Here is a 16,254-nt window from a genome sequence, read left to right on the forward strand (position 1 = left end):
CATCTACTGTGACAGATTGAGGCTAGCAATTTAACAGGGGTTTGTCTCTAATTGACTAATATGTGTTGACTTGGAAACTGCTGTGGTTTGACTAACTGATAAACACCAACGTTTTCTAATGTACCTTACAGTGAAGTTAATTACAACTGTTATATTCATCAATGGGCTTTCAAAGAATCTGAAGATTTTTTTCAGGGATAATGCAGAAATATCTAAAAAAAAAAAAATGCATTATTTTGCATTATGTTTTATGCCATCAAAATGAACTTGAGTACTGCCTGATGATAGAGCTTTTTGAATGAGAAATTCTGCTTTCTGTGAAGATGGAGAGATTAAAGTATATGTCAGTGACAAAGCAGCACTGATGCATCTGGTAGCTTGCTTGCTTTTCTCAGTCTCCATCACTTCGACAGGATGGCTGTTTGCCAACATGTGCTTAAAACTGAGTCTCAAATTTGAAATATGTAGCCTTCTGTACTCACTACATTATGTCTCGTGGACTCGTATGACCATAAAGAATAATGAGCTTCCTGCAGTTACACTTGCCAATAGCTATGTCACAGAAGCACCCAGATGGGCCATAATTGTTTATAGTGATATATTATCTAATGAGTGACATATTGCAGTGACTACAGGGGAGAGAAGTGGGTCAGGAGAGTAATGAGCTCCAAACTGCTCTGATGTTACAGGACTGTGGTTAGGTAGCACAGAAAATCAAGGCTGAGGACTGAATGAATAAAACATGATTGTTCTATAACAAAAAGGGAATATGACAGAGGAGATAAAATGGTGTGTTTAATAGAAAAGAGGGGAACGATGCAAAGGATGAGAGTGAACAGTGACTGAATGTAAGAGAGAGAATGAGATAAATCGCACAGGGAGTGAGAAAGGAGTGAGATAGTCGGTTCATCCCCTGGGCCACTGCTGCTGTTCTAACAATAGCTCGGCAGCAGAAACTCCTGTGGGCTTGCAGCTCTGCCGCCCTCCAAGGCAGAACTGCAACAACTGGCGGAGCTCCTCTGCTGTATGTCAGCAGTGTGAACAACTCGTTCTTGTTGAATTCATTTACATTTAATGAGTGGGTGTAACACATCACAGCAGGACAAAGGACTGAGTCTTAAAGAGAGTTAGTAACAATATCTACATCATCCACCCAGCACCAGCATAGTTTGAATCCAGGCTATAATTGGACAGAGATGCCCTCAAATAAGCAGCAACACAGACCAAAATGTTAGGCAGGTGCATCAAATAAATGAGAAGAAATAGACTTTATTCATTTTAATATAATACTAGGAAACCACGAGTACCAAAAACATATCCTCACTGCATGCAACGAATTCACCTTTAACAGCCCAATTTAAGTTAAATTTTTCCTATTTTACTGCTTGTATAAGTAGTTTAAATAGTGATTTTAAGGGGCAGTGCCTAGTTTATTGAAACCATCAAGTGATTTATTGGAGCCCATGTGTTTGCAGCAGTCAGTTGCAGCTGTTTATTGCAATAACTCCCGTCAGAGACGAGGTGGTGTCATTTTACTTTGGTTTCTGACATTATCACAACATTAAAGAAGGAAGGTAGCTACTTATTAAACCTATGCATATTTATAGACAAGCTTAAACAACAGAGATACTTTCAACCACAAGTGAGTACTGGTGCTACTTTAGGTATCCATTGATCAATATATCCTACTGGCCAGTACTGGTCAATCACAGGTATATTGGAGTCACTGTACAGGCTGTACATTATGAATAGATAAATACTAAACATTATGCAGAAAAAAATATGCTTGGGTTAACTTGGAAATGTGTCATCACACTGCTCTGAGCAGAGCTGCTGAATAGAAACTGGAGCGGATTCAAGCAGTTACGTTGTTAACAAACTCTGAACATCTTAGCACGGTGTGCAGTTTGCCCTTAAAAAAATTTGAGGAAACCGGAAAAGTGAATGCCAAAAGAAGCAAATGAACAATATCTGAAAGCATTTCATTAAGAAACTAAAGACTTGACACATCTCAACTGAAAATCAGCGGCAATTATCATATGAAGTGATGAATCCAAATTTGTTGTCAGTATAACAGTGACTGTTTACAGCCAACCAGTGAAACATGTTTAAAGCTCTGTCATGGTTTGAAGCTCCATTTCAACCAACCAGTGGTGTTCATGGAAAGATGACTGAAGAAAAGCACTGTTAGATGGGTTAGGGTGGGCAGGTGACCATATGCTGTGTGGCTGCAAAGCAGTAGGCCTGGGTTTGAGTCCGACCTGCTGCCCTTTGCCTTGCCCTCTCTCTCCCTCCCTGCTTTCCTGTCTATCTACACTGTCTCTATTGAATAAAGGCCAAAATTAAATAAAATTAATAAAATGGTCTGGCTCTTGCTTATGTATATTTAAATTTTACTCTATAGTATTTGTTAAAAAAAAAAAAAAGTCTGAATAGTCAGAATGAGCAGTGGGAGCTGAGCGCAAAACACAGAATCTCATAGTTTTACCTCCACTCTTCTTGCGGGTGCTGTTTTTCATATTTCTCCCTCACATGAGACACCCCCAAATCAGGGTGTAACCAATGGAGAGCGTCCGAGCGCAAGTGGGTCAGACGGAGGCCTAAAGAGGCAACACAGCGCAGTTTGTGGATCTCTGCTATCTTCTGGATTACGCCCTGTGGAAACAAACGGTTGGATGAAGAAAAAGAAAAGCGAAAATCAGGCAAATAACAACAATACCGAACTATGCAGGTAAGAAACGTGTGCACGTTACCCTGACGTCTGTAGCATCTCCGTGCCTGATATTGCTAGCCCATGTACATGGTTCGCTGTTTGTCTCAAAGTAATGGAAGATCTTAAGAACGCGGTCCATGGAGCCCGGGGGTCTCTCTAGACCTCCAGCAGAGCCACTGGTGCTGGGTACACCGGGCATTCCAGACCGGGATTTAATCCCGCAACCACCCGCAGACGGGTGGTTGATGTTGGGTTCCAAGTAGGAAGACGATGCCATGCCTGACTCGGATGCTCTTGCTAGGGCTAACTGGCCATCATATTCTGAAAAGAAGACAGCAACACAGTAAGGACCCGGTACTCAAATCAACTGGTATTCTGATTTAAAATGAAGTCGGTTATCATATGAATGAAGAAAGCACTGCACACATTAAATGAAAAGGAAACTTTGGAATTTGGATTTAGAGTTGGAGCTGATGAAGTCACAGCTCTTCACATAAACATTTCTACTAAATTAGAAAATTAGGAAATTAGGCAGCTATAGAGGACAACTGCTAAATCAACCAGGCGGACAGCTTTTAGACTGACTGACTGCAAGTGGCTTGGTCATTCAGTCCCACCTGCAGCATAGCATGGATGGAGTCTATGCTAAGCTGCTGTCTCCATTGTGGTGTTTCTTAAAATCTAAAAGCTGTATGAGGATAATTAAGCTGTTCTGGAAAAACTGGTGCCACCTAAAAATGGCTTTGGCTCATTTTACAGAAGCTTTCTCAAGTAGCGGTGCACCAATTTGAGTTTCAATATCTCAGCATTGACAGCTCATTCTACACGATCACGATCCTGACAGTAACCATAATTTTTCCTTAAGTCCCATTTCTAATGACAAACATTAGAAAAAAGATGTTTACCTGCTGTGATCAAGGATTTTAACTATAGATTTATCCAAAGTTAACAATAGCTGCCCTGATACCAATATATAAATCACAGAATATCACAATGCAGATTTCCTGTTTCCAAATTCAAAATGACAATATGAGCACAATAATAAACTTTACTATAAAAAGGAGGCAGACACAGTAATAAACCAGGCTACAATAAAAATGCTGGCTTGTCTAATAAACAAATGTAAACAAGTTATTGTCTCTCACTCTTCTTTCACCCAATATCCTTTTTTATTCGTTGCCGATTTGTTTCTCGTTCGACTGTATTTTTGTGCATGACACCTCCACCCCCCGATGCTTCCTGTGTCACACTCTCACTTCCTGGACATCCCCGCAGGGTTTTGTCGAGTCATCACCACTGCAAGGACTGCTTTCAGCTGACTGTGAATTCTGGCTATCATGTGGCAACAAATTAGGCACAAGTGGTGCGAATCAAAATTACTTCACGGCTCGTTTCCAGTATTTAAAGTGTAATCTTTGACAAAATGTGAAAGTGATCTGTATCATTAACATCTACCAGATGCTGGATCACAGGCAGTTTATTTCCTATCGATAAGAACCGAAGACTTATGGAGACTGAATGAAGAAACATTTATTCTTCCCTCACTGTGAATCCAGGGTTTACCACAGCTAAAGGAAATTGGCTTTTTTGTGTTAAAATTTGTGTTTTTTAAAAATCGTTTTTCAATGATAGGGGGTTATTTGCTCAAGGATAACCTCTGTTCGCTCAGAAGATTGCTGTATTTTCTTTTGCACACATCTTTTCCATATTGGTGGTATTAAAATCAACCTTTCAGTGACCAAAGAAGTCCCAAAACTGATATGCTTCCTAGATTACATCATGCTGTACGAGGTTATATTCTGAATAGCGAAAATGCTCATTGTGTCCTTGTATTACATATAGGTCAGTGTGAAATGGTCAACCAACAAATCCTCAAGGCAAGAATAAAGTAGATTAGTAGATTAGATTATAAATGCCCCTCTTACTGTCATCATCCAATTATAATTTTACTTCTAGTATTAGGATTATTACAGGGCCTGTCACAATCCTCAATAATCCTATTAATAATACCACCTTCTTTTCAGTAACTGCTGAATTTATTTGATGAGATAAGTTAAAGGTAAAACATTTCGTTGCACATAATAAATATATTAGTGAGGTTTTGCAGCAAAAAACCTTTATAATCCCTCCACTGTTACTCTGACAGCAGCTGAAATTTCAAGTTTCATAAGGAGATATATGCAAATCAGCTCTGCTTTATGCTTCAAAATTCCAGGCTTTCTGAACCATTCCTTGTAAAGTATCAACCCAGCACTTTAAAGTACAGGTATGACAAACCATTTGCTGACATTGCTCATGAAATGCTTTTGGCATATGAATCTTCTCAGTTTAGTTTACTGTGCATGTTCACTGACTGAAATTACGTTAGAATGGTTTGCTGGGGTTTTTTCTTTCCCCTTTGGTTGGATATTGTGTAACTGGGCGAGCGAAGCAATGTCTTTTGTATTTTTAGTTGTGGTAAATATACACTAAAAACACTTAGTGCAAACCCCTGTACAGACTGTGAGCGCAGAAAGAGTTGCAGATGCAGCAGCCCAGCATGTCTTCAGTTGTTTTAACAGCACTAGCTCCAGCTTTCATGCCTTGTCTCAGAGGGACATGTTAAAAAATGTATTGGGGGCATTATTTTGACTGCGAATTATTTTTACATGTAAGCAACTGCAGCATTTTAGCTACAGAATCACAAACCAAAGTCTGCGGTCTGCTGCTTTCACTCGGTCAGTCGGTAGTCAGTAGGTATTAAGTGTTTAAGCATCGTAACACATAAAACACAGGAGCAAAAATCACCTACATGCACCGATAACCTAAATACTACATACAGATTTGCTAAATCCTGTTAGAGAAGTAAGCATACCTTCATTTTAGTGCACACATACAGCCACTTTATGATCCTCATACTCTTACATCACATGCAAGTAGGAAATTTAGTATGAGAAGACGTATATAATGCACGATAGGTTGGAAAAAAATACTATAATGTATTGTTACAATAATTATATTAGCACACGCACGCACGCACACACACACACGTATACACGTATATACATACACATACATATACATACACACTCACTCAGTGACAATTAGGGTACTTTATAACACGTATGCTCTAAATGTAAATTAATAACCGTTTTAAAATAGGTGCCCTACACAACATAAGGTAAATGACATCATCTCTCATTTCCACCAATCTCTGCTCAGTGCAATTGCACTAAATTCCCACATGCAAGCCCTCCCACACACACACACACACAAGCGTGAAGACATGAATCAAATCAACTAGGCCAAGTAGACAGCCAGGAGGGGTGCGGGCAGCTTCCAGACCCACCGCCCGCGCTCTCAGTGGGGCTCCACTGACTGACAGTAAGCCTGTTGAACCACAGAAGGCTGGAGTTGAGCTCAGTCCCACAGCAGCAGCAGCTGGAGGACGGTTTATCTCCTTTTCTAACGGGTATCTGGGTTACTGGGGTTAGCACAACCCTGGGGAAGCAGAGGCTTGGCAGCAGTGGCTTGCCCTTGCCATCTCTGTACCATTGCCTTTCTCTTTTCTTCCTCCTCAGTTGTTCACATCTCTCACATCAAGCCTATCTTTCTGAAAATGTCATAATTTTTTTCCGTTTACTTCCATTTCTCATGTATCAAAACTCCCAAAAGCTTCTTTCCACTCTTCATCTTTTCTTCTCATCCTCTTAAACACATCCCTTCCCCCTTCTCTCATACTTACAGACCTTTTAGCCACTGCCTTCACAAGTCCATTTGATCCTCCTGTCCTATTGAACCACCTCTCCTCCTTCCTCCCTCTCATCTTTCTCTCATCTTCATTTTCCTCTGCTTCCCCCCCTCTCCACGTATTTCTCTCGCTACTGCCAAGGATACGCATAATCTATATTAGACTGAGGAGCAGATGTGTGAAGGCTAAACATTAGTTGCAAATATTTCAACAGTTTAATACTGACAAAAAACCAACCATATATACTACTTTAACACTAAAAGCACTTTATACAACATGTCTCATTCACATAAGCACGTTTTTTAATCTGTTTCTATCTAACACTCACACTTCAATCAGTGCATCAGGAGCAACTTGTTGTGTCTTGCAAGTACAAATACAGCAACCGAGGTTTGACTCAAGTGCTGTAAACATGGACTGACATATACTCTCATTAGACAGCGTCGGCAACTAACTAAGTTAAGTTCAGCCATTGTTGCAACTGGATCTGACGTGTAACAAATTCTGACAGCAAACAGAAACAGTACAGATCATTATGCCTGTAGCATACTGTGAAAACACCCAAAGCTCAGCGTGATGAAAAGTACAATTCATCTTGTTCAGGATACCTATATCCACTGGCATTTACCATATATGCACCTAATGAAAGAACAGTGCACTGCATTCATGAATAGTTGATACTGCATCATCAATTATTATGGATTTAATGTTATATTCATAAAGAGCGAGAATTAAGTGAAATAAACAGCAGAAAGTACTAACTAGACAATGCATAGTATACATCTCCAATTTCTCTACTGATGCTTCTTAATACCTACTTGGTAAGGGGTGCTGTGCATAAATGCACCCCCCCTTGGTCCAGCAGAGAGGGATGCAGCCGCTGCTCTCCATTTGTACTGTAGGGGGAGCAATTCCAGGTGTGGCCACAGGGCCCAGACAAAACTACTGGGCCCTAAAAACAGCATAGAGCCTATGACTAGGGGCAGTTCCTCATTGGGCTTTATGCAACAATTAAAAAAAAATTCCAGGTAGATAAATCTGAAAACATCTGATTAAAAAAAAAATCAACAAGATGTGAAAAACAGTGGGAATTTGTTGTGCTGGTGACTGGAGTCTTTTTGGTAAAAAGCTTATTGATTGTAAAAAAAAATAAATCGTAGTAAAAAAAAAAATCAATTAGCATCCCAGAATTGAAAGTAATGCCAGTAAAGGAAATAATCTAATAGGAGGAAATAAAGAGTGTCAAATATCTTTTGTACTGACGACACATCAAACAGAGAAAACACTGGCTGGCTTGCTGTCTATGCTGTAGCAGTCACTACATTAGACTAAAAGTGCAGCTGATAGAGAAGATCCAATAGCTTTTAAATAATACTGACACAGAGGTCCATCAGGGCTTCTTGTGCATAATAATCTAATTTATAAATATTTCATGTCTAATATTTAGTGAGAAAATCCAAGCTCCAATCACAAGACTGCAACTCATTTCTCCACAGCTTTTTGAAACATTACTCCACTTCAGGAGTCATCAACTTGGATTCCTGGTCTTAGTAATCAGCCGCTCTGACTCTTGCCATGTCCTTTCACACAGAAAATTTTGCAACGTAATATGTAACGATCCTCTGTCAGGAAGCTCTTTCACCCCAAGGAGACTGAGCCTCAGAGGGTAGAGATAATTCAGTAATTTGCTCAAGGACAGTTCAGTGGAAGCTTCCAGAAAAAGATACACATGACTGATGATTTCCTTCCCTATTAGGCCATCTTGTAGGCCAATAAATTCCCACAAAATATCAAATTCAGGTCATCGGTAGGGAGTTAGTGATCCAATATATCACTCCTTGATAATAAACTCAAAGGTTTCTTTCCTGCAGCCATAAATCTTCAGCCACCGGGGTTTGGCATTACACGTCAAATTTCCAGGATACAAAATAAAAGTGACAGCCCTCACTGGATACGTAGGACTCCATCAAATCACATCAAGCGATCATTTTCCAAAGGAAGGTAGCAGTTCTGTTCTGTAAATCCACAATGCTGTCCAGAGGGGATGGCAACGCAGATCACAGCAAGGAGACCAGAGAAACAGGCATCAGTGAAAAAGACACAAAAATGTAGGGCACAGAAAATGAGCCTAGTGAGGGAGAGGAAAATAAGAGTGACTGAAGCAAGGGGGATAAAGAAAGAGCAAAGACATAAAGCTGAAAGAAATAAAAATTAGAAAAACGAGATGCAGTTAGAATTAAAGATGAGTGGAAAAGAACATTTTGAGATGGGGGAAAAAGAGAAGAAATAAAGCGAGCGGAATGATGAAAGAGAAGCAGAGAAACCTCAGGGAGAAGCTGAGCCTCACGTCCTCCAAAGCTTTCCCACAATGCTCAGAGCCAGCAGGAGTTAACCAGGTCAGAGCAGGTATCTGACGCTAGAGCGGGACATAAGTGAATGAAGAAAAGAAAAGAAAAAGACCAGGATGGAAGCAGGACTAAAAAAAGGAAAAAATATTTAGCAAGAGCAGGTTTGATGCTGTAAATCCATTTCGAAGTCAGGCAGCGGCGTGTTGCTTAGTCTTTCTTCTGTGGCGGCGGAAGAGAAGCGAGAGCAGTTACAACATAACTTCCAACCTCTCACACATACACAGATACACCCAAACACACGCACACACAGACTGCTCATCCAGCAAAATCTTTAAGGAGTCAAAATGAGTGCACTGAAAAGCATGAAGATCAGACTGAGTGTAAGCCAAAAAGGGTGTATTAGAGTTCCCATATGTGCGTGTGCGCGTCTGAGAGAGCGAGAGAGAGCGAAATGCATAGGAAATATGAAATCAAAGTGACTGCATGTGAGTGTCAGCAAAAAGTGAGAGTGTGCGTCTGTGAGCCAAGTGTTTCTCCTCTGCTGTGTTTTAGGTTTAAGCTGCTGCGACCACGCTGCGAAAAAGCTGCTCGGATTGCTAACAGGCACAACCATGGAGGGGAGGGGGATGTTGGTGTGTTTGCAGAGGTGTGCATGTGTGTAAGGCGGGGGGGGGGGGGGGGGGGGGGGGCACACGGAAGAGAAGCAGGAAGAAAGATAGGTATAAACATTGTAAATGAGACTTGATGCAGTGGAAAGTAGGTGAGCTGATTGGACAGAATGCTAAAAAGGACCCGGTGACTTTAATAAACAATTCATATGAACACACAAACCTGTCACACACACACACACACGGTTTTACCAAGATTAGTGATTAGCCACTGAAAACACACATTCCACTCTCCTACCACTTACGACATTTGTTTGTCTACATTTCTCTACACCATCCCTCCCCCTTTTGACTCTGCAGCCCTCAGCAGGTCTACACTGCCCTCTGTCCACGCTCTCCTCCTCTCCACACATATTTCACCTGCTCCTGCAGCCTGCGAGCTTCACTGGCAGCAGAGCACTCCAACATTCAATCCCTCTAATGTGACAGCGCACAAGATGTTGTGAACGCTTTACAGCTAAGCTTCTAGTGGCTAAGCGCTGCAAGCAATTACTCACCGAGTATGCCAAGCCACACAGGAAACATGTTTAAATGCTAGGATGTCTACTTTACTTTTTTTATTGAACAAAATAGTAAACCAAATAGAATAGCACAAACATTTTTAGTTAGTTAATTCTGCAAATATATCAAAAAGGCAACTTTTTGTGTTTAATATTCAGAAAATAAAATTATTACAATAAATTCCCGAACTTATTTTGTCTTTTTGACATGCGTGTTCCCACTTTTCAGACCATCACAGTTACCGCCACTTTATTAGGTATACCTGATTAAGACTCTTAATTAATGTAATGTCAACAGAGGCTATGAAGTTCAAACTGAGCACCAGGATGGAAGCGGAAGCCCACATCGAATGCCACTCGTATCAGCTAAGAACAGGAAACTGAAGCTACAATTCACTCTCGCTCACCAAATTAAATAACAGAATAATGAAAAAAAATTGCCTGAACTGACGAGCCTCTATTTTTGATGCAATATTCAGACGGCTAGGTCAAAATTTGGCGTACCCAGCATAAAAGCAGACATCCATCCTGCCGTGTATCACAGGTTCAGGCTGCTGGTTGTGGTGCACAGTAATGTTTGTCGTAATGTTTAAAAACCACATCCGACCTGAGAATTGCTGTTGACCATGCCCATCCCTTTATGACCACAGTGTACCCATCTTCTGATGGCTGCTTCCTCAGATTAAGACATCACAAAGCTCAAATCATCTCAAACTGATTTCTCCATAACATAAGTTCACTGGCCACCACAGTCACCAGATCTTAACCCAGTAGAGTACCGTTGAGATGTACTAGAATGGGATATTCACATCATAGATGTCTGCAGCCACTGCGTCATTATGAACCAAAATCTCAGAGGAATGTTTCCAGCACTTTGTTGAATCTATGAATCTAAGCCAATTCTGGAAGCGAAAGGAGGTCCTAGCCAGCACTAGCAAAGTGTGCGTAACTAATGCAGTGGCCGGTGAGTGCATTTCTAAAACTTCATTTAAAACACTGGTACATTAGCTCTGGATACATGCTGTGCATTAAGTACAAACAGAGAGGAGAAAGTGTAATGCTGCTACTGCAAAGAAATGACTCGGGATCTTTCTGTTTTATGCATCATATCACTATTTGACTGTTACAGGACAGAAACTGTGTCCAAAAGGTGTTATAGAAGGAGTTTATCCTGTGCCATTATCAGCCACAAAGGTTACATTCTGCCAGTCTGCACGCTGGATGGTTTATTGTTGTCGTTTTCCAGCAAACTGAGGAAGCTTCATGTGATTACAGGTTTGTGCCAACTTCAACTTTAGCATTAGAGAACTCCCAGAGTTAAGAAATGTAAATTTTGTTTTGGTCTTTCTCAGCTCAGAATATTCAGCAGAATATTGCTTGTAGACATACAGTAGGATCAACAGTTACCTAGCAACAGCTATGGAGAGATACTGGTGCTAAGGGCTATAAAATGTCTCATCTATACCTTTAAAATTATTCTGCTCAACTTCAAACTGCTCCGTGATGCAGTAACACTGGCCTTGTTTAAGTCTGGGATAATATCAAATAACACCTGATTTAAAAATAAAAAGGAAAAAGCAGAACAGCACCTCTGTACAAGTGCTCTAAACCAAACTACGTACAATATCCACTTTTATTCAACAAAAAGGTTGCAAAAGGAAAGTATATTCAAAATAAAGCTGATATAACCATTCATGTACTGTATACTTCACATGTTAGCCTGCAGTGTTATACTGGCTTTAAACATTTTACATGATTTAAACAATGTTTAAAATAAAGCCTGCTGATATATTTTAGCTAAATAATGGTAAATCCTTACCAACATACACCAGCATGAAAATATCTTCTACAGAACAGAAAAAGATGTTTGGAGTAATTTACAAATCATGTCATAGTTTTTCCAGCAGCATATGCTACATCACAGCTGAGCAGGGCGACAAACACTAATTTGCTCACCAGTGTGTGAAAAGTTAATAAAGAAAGGGCTCCACGATTTTACTTTTTTTGATAGAACATGAGTATGTATTTAAAAAATACACATCTAGGCTATTGACAATACCTTGATATTACAATTTTTTTTTTACTTTCACATTGATTCCTAAACTCAATCGTTTTTTAATTCCTATCATTAGTTGATAGAAAATAGACATAATACCTTCATATATTGAAAACAATTCAAATTGTACTCACCGGCATAGTATGATATTCTGGAAATGTCTGCGAAAAGAAAGAGAGAGGGAGAAAAAAAAGTCTTAATTGATAAATTTGTGAAAACGACTCAGTGACCTACATCCTGCATTATTCTCGCTACAGCACTCAGCTGTAAATGGGGTAGATATTCTCTAAAACTTGTCTGTGACCAAAACCACAAAATTAGCACATTTTAAAGCCATTTTTCTCTGCATCCCATTCAGTACTTGACAGAAGATGATTTTTCATGCATGGATAACTTGAAACTACTTTAACATTTCAGAGGTACTGTACAGCAGAATAAAGAAAAATAAATGAAGAGACAAAAGAAGACTTAAGAGAAGAGCTTGACAGGTAAAAAAAAAAATAAAACAACAGATAACATTACTACCAAAGGTTTCACCAGAGAGGATGCTGACTACTCCAAAATTCCCAATTTAACTGAATAAAATTCCCATTTTAATTCTGAACACACAAAAATGAATTTCTAATCATGCTCATCACATTCACTTCTTTACACGTTTGTCAGCACTGAGCACACAGCAGCAGTGATGAATGAGGAGGATTTGATGTGAGCTGCGTTCCAGACGGATGGAGCGAGGCGACAATCATGACTTGACAGAATATATCCGCGCCGTCATGCTATAACAGCTTCACCTCCAGCTCACATTCAAATCTCAATCTGTCCCCTGACCTCTCTACCTAACGCTCCTCTCTCCCATACTTTCACTCTCTAGATTCTCATACAACAATGAAACCAAACTGAACATTATGCAGAAATGTCCAACACTCTGAAGCTAAGCTGACATCGGTTACTAAGCAACAGACAACAGGACTGTGGTGCTAATAAGGATGCTGAGGCTTTGTCTTTATAATACGTGTAGGGAAAAAAAAAGGTTAGTCCTAGTTCCATACAGTTTTATGTTACTTTGTATCAACTTGAAGCACATCAGGGTTCAGGTATGTACTGTGTTACAGTGTCTCTAGAAAATTGTGTTGACAAGCACGTCACCAACCTGCATTTAATAAAGCTATAACCAATTAGACTGGGATGAGTAATTGTTGGCTTCATTAATAATCATTTTTAAGCTGGAGGTGTGCACTGATTCAATATTAAGGACTCACTTTAGGCTGTGTGCAAGCTAAATATTTTTATTTTTATCAGTTGCACAAAGGAATTCGATGAAGTGGCCACAGATGGAAAACAGCTAAATAATTTTTGATTGGTACGGCTTCTTAGTGAACACCTGAGACGAGATAGAATAAGTGTAAGAGACTGGTAACAGAAAAGGCATAGTTTTAGAGTTTCATTCAAAGACAGATGCAAACACTGTCTGCTATTAGCAGAAGACAAATATGTTCATTTTCAATTGGCAACAAACAAGATGTAATACTGTGATAAGAACTTAATGTAATTAGTAGGAATTTGGTACTGGAACATGTGTGAATATCTTCTTGCAATACGCTGTCGGACAACATAACTGTTTTACAACAACATATTTCAAAATGAAATAAATGCAACACTAATAATACACTGTATATAGAACGTGGAAGATATAGCCATAAGTTCATGAAGTCTCATTTTGAAGCCCTGAAGCCTTCCACTGTCACAATCGCGCAGTTTTAAAACTGGAAATTTAAGACTACACTCAGACAAAGCAGGCTCACCCTAAAGCATATCCTGCCTGATTATTCTTTTTATCTCTGATAAACACCATAATTTACCAAATAAGCATCCTCTTTTATTTAATAAGACCTGAGCCTAGCAATTGCAAACATAACCTAATTAGGAAAGTGTTTACTGAGGTCAAACATCAGGGAAGCCAGAGTTGTTTTTCCCACCTACTTCTATAAAGCCTGACTTGTTTTTCCACTAGAGTCACCTCCTGGGGCTTTTCAGTGCTGGCTTTACTATTTAATCTATTATTTGAATACAATCTGTGGTATTAAAGCTAAGATCTTTAGTAAACTGTGCTTACTCACAATTCTGACATAAATAAAACTGCAGTATAGCATGTACTGTACTGCTTTGGTAGCCTCAGGAATACTTTTTGTGGATTATGTAGCTCTTTTGGCTTCATCAGACATCTACCTCTGGCTCACACTGGGGTAGTTTGCAGTCGAGTGTGAAATGGTGGGAAGGAGAGTTAGCACCTCCAAGTCTCGAGCCACGGTTTTCAGCCAGGAAGGGCGTAGAGTTCCCTTTCCAGGTCAAAGAGCTGCTCTCCCAAATGGAGAAGTTTCTTGGGGTCTCTTTCACAAGTGAGAGGAGAGTGGAGTGGGAGATTGACAGATGGATCGGTGTGGATTGGCAGCGATGCAGATGCTTTACTAATCTGCCGTGGTGAAGACAGAGCTGGGCGTGAAAGTGAAGCTGTCGATTTATCGGTCTATGTATGTTCCCTGATCTCACCTACGGCCACAAGTTCTAGGTAGAGACTGAAAGAATGAGATTAGGGACACAGGCGGTGAAAATGAGCTTCCACTGAAATAACGTTGTGCTCTCCCTTTAGGACAAGGTAGGGGATTTAATCATTTGGGAGGGGCTCAGTGCAGAACCGCTTCTTTTCCACATCGGGGCATCTGAATAGGACATCACAGATGAGGTGTTTTCGGCATGTCCTACTAAAAGGAGTCTCTCATACAGTTCTAGGACACACTCTCGGCTGGCTTGGGAACACCTCAATGTCCTCCTGCACTTGTCACCAGTTAAAGGGCAGAAAATAGGATGGATGGATACCGTGTAATAACTTACCGTGGATTCCAATAAGTTACATTTTATGGTGTGTTTTTATTACTTCTCGTTGGTTCACTGATGCTCAGAGTATGCTCTACCACTTTACACACAGCAATTTCCTGTAAACACATAATCCTGTTTGTTCCTGCCAAAGTTGAGTCCAAAGCGCTGGCTACAAGTAGCATGCTGTTACAAAAAGCAGCACAACTCCAATCCTGGCATTATTCTCCGCTCTACCTCACACCGAGTGTAATATTCAATACCGATAAAAGCAACATGGAGGATTGTCGGCAATTTAAAGCTAGAACTGGCAGTACATTCAGCAAAGAACGCCAAAGGATAAAGGATGTATCGAAATGTTTCTTGACATTTAAAAATATACATCAAAGAGTAATATACCAAACCGCCACTGCTCTTTAAAATGTGATAAATACAGCTGCACCTATTTTAAACATTTACCGTATGCGTGGCAACATAAGTACAACACAGACACAAAACATCTTCATATGTAGTTCAAGAGACTTGTCTTTGTCATGAGAAATGATTTAAATCCAAATCAAACTTTTTAAATCCACAAATAATGTCCCCAGACTAGAGCCTGTTAGAGATGATACATCTGTCAATAGAGCCGCTGAAGACATTTTCAGTCGCATAAACACACTTCAGCGCTTCTCCTTCCTACTCTGTCATATTTACTCCCTCGTGCTCTCGGCCGCTATTCTTTTGCTTTCCCACTCAGAGTGAAAAAGCTATTGCCTCTGGCTGTAAATCGCAGAGGCTACACCAGTTGACACCATGCTAAGGGCATTGCACAACTCCATTCTCATCATGAAAACAACAACAGCCTTTTGCACTGATCAGCCTGTCAGAACACAGTACAACAGAATAGCAGGGAACAGAACTGAGTGCAGCATCAGAGCAGTCACCACAGTGGCAGCTAAGGCTTTAATGAGGTAGTTGTCCCTGTACGTAGCAGCTATTAAAAAAAAAAGGTTTATTGCAGTATTGAGACCACAAGGAAGGGAAGTTCTCATTTACACCAGAGCAGTTCTTCACATCTGGATTTTTAATGTTAAGCAGAAAAAATGAAGATTTGCTGATGTCACAAAGCTTAAGTTTTCTTCACCTGAAACACTTGTGTAGTAGCCTTTATAGCCCACTCATAGTACACAGACCAACAGAAGCCAGAGTAGTTTCAGTATAGTGGTTTATGTATTCACCTAATCAGCAATATATAGCTGGTTCTATAGATCTCTGTTCCCCATCAGGGAGGTCATCGAGTGTTAGAAATAATAAGAAGAAAAAGCTGCCAAATTAATCAGCCCCTTGTGAATAAGGGAGCAGCCAAAAGTAAGCAGCTAATATGTT

The 16,254-nt window shown here is 40.1% G+C and overlaps 1 protein-coding gene across 12 annotated transcripts in view; it reads right to left on the bottom strand.

The window, feature by feature from the left end:
* LOC146507783 (focal adhesion kinase 1-like) overlaps positions 1–16,254 on the bottom strand; it is a 64,416-nt gene that overhangs the window by 41,281 nt on the left and 6,881 nt on the right. For 3 of the 12 annotated variants that reach the window (XR_014876699.1, XR_014876698.1, XM_085176449.1), the window contains exons 1-3: positions 7,262–12,082; positions 2,754–3,034; positions 2,489–2,655 (exon numbers count right to left, since the gene is read on the bottom strand). Coding sequence is in view for 7 of the 12 variants with exons in the window: in XM_085176449.1 (XP_085032575.1) it covers positions 2,489–2,655; positions 2,754–3,034; positions 7,262–7,334 (521 nt within the window). In the remaining 5 variants the exon portion in view is untranslated. Of the gene's footprint in view, positions 1–2,488; positions 2,656–2,753; positions 3,035–7,261; positions 12,085–12,149; positions 12,177–16,254 lie in introns of those variants that run through there. The other 9 variants (XM_085176447.1, XM_085176448.1, XM_085176445.1 and 6 more) reach the window with 5 other exon arrangements.

This window comes from Neolamprologus multifasciatus, chromosome 11 (genome assembly GCF_963576455.1).
Source record: "Neolamprologus multifasciatus chromosome 11, fNeoMul1.2, whole genome shotgun sequence".
Classification (NCBI taxonomy): Eukaryota; Metazoa; Chordata; class Actinopteri; order Cichliformes; family Cichlidae; genus Neolamprologus; species Neolamprologus multifasciatus.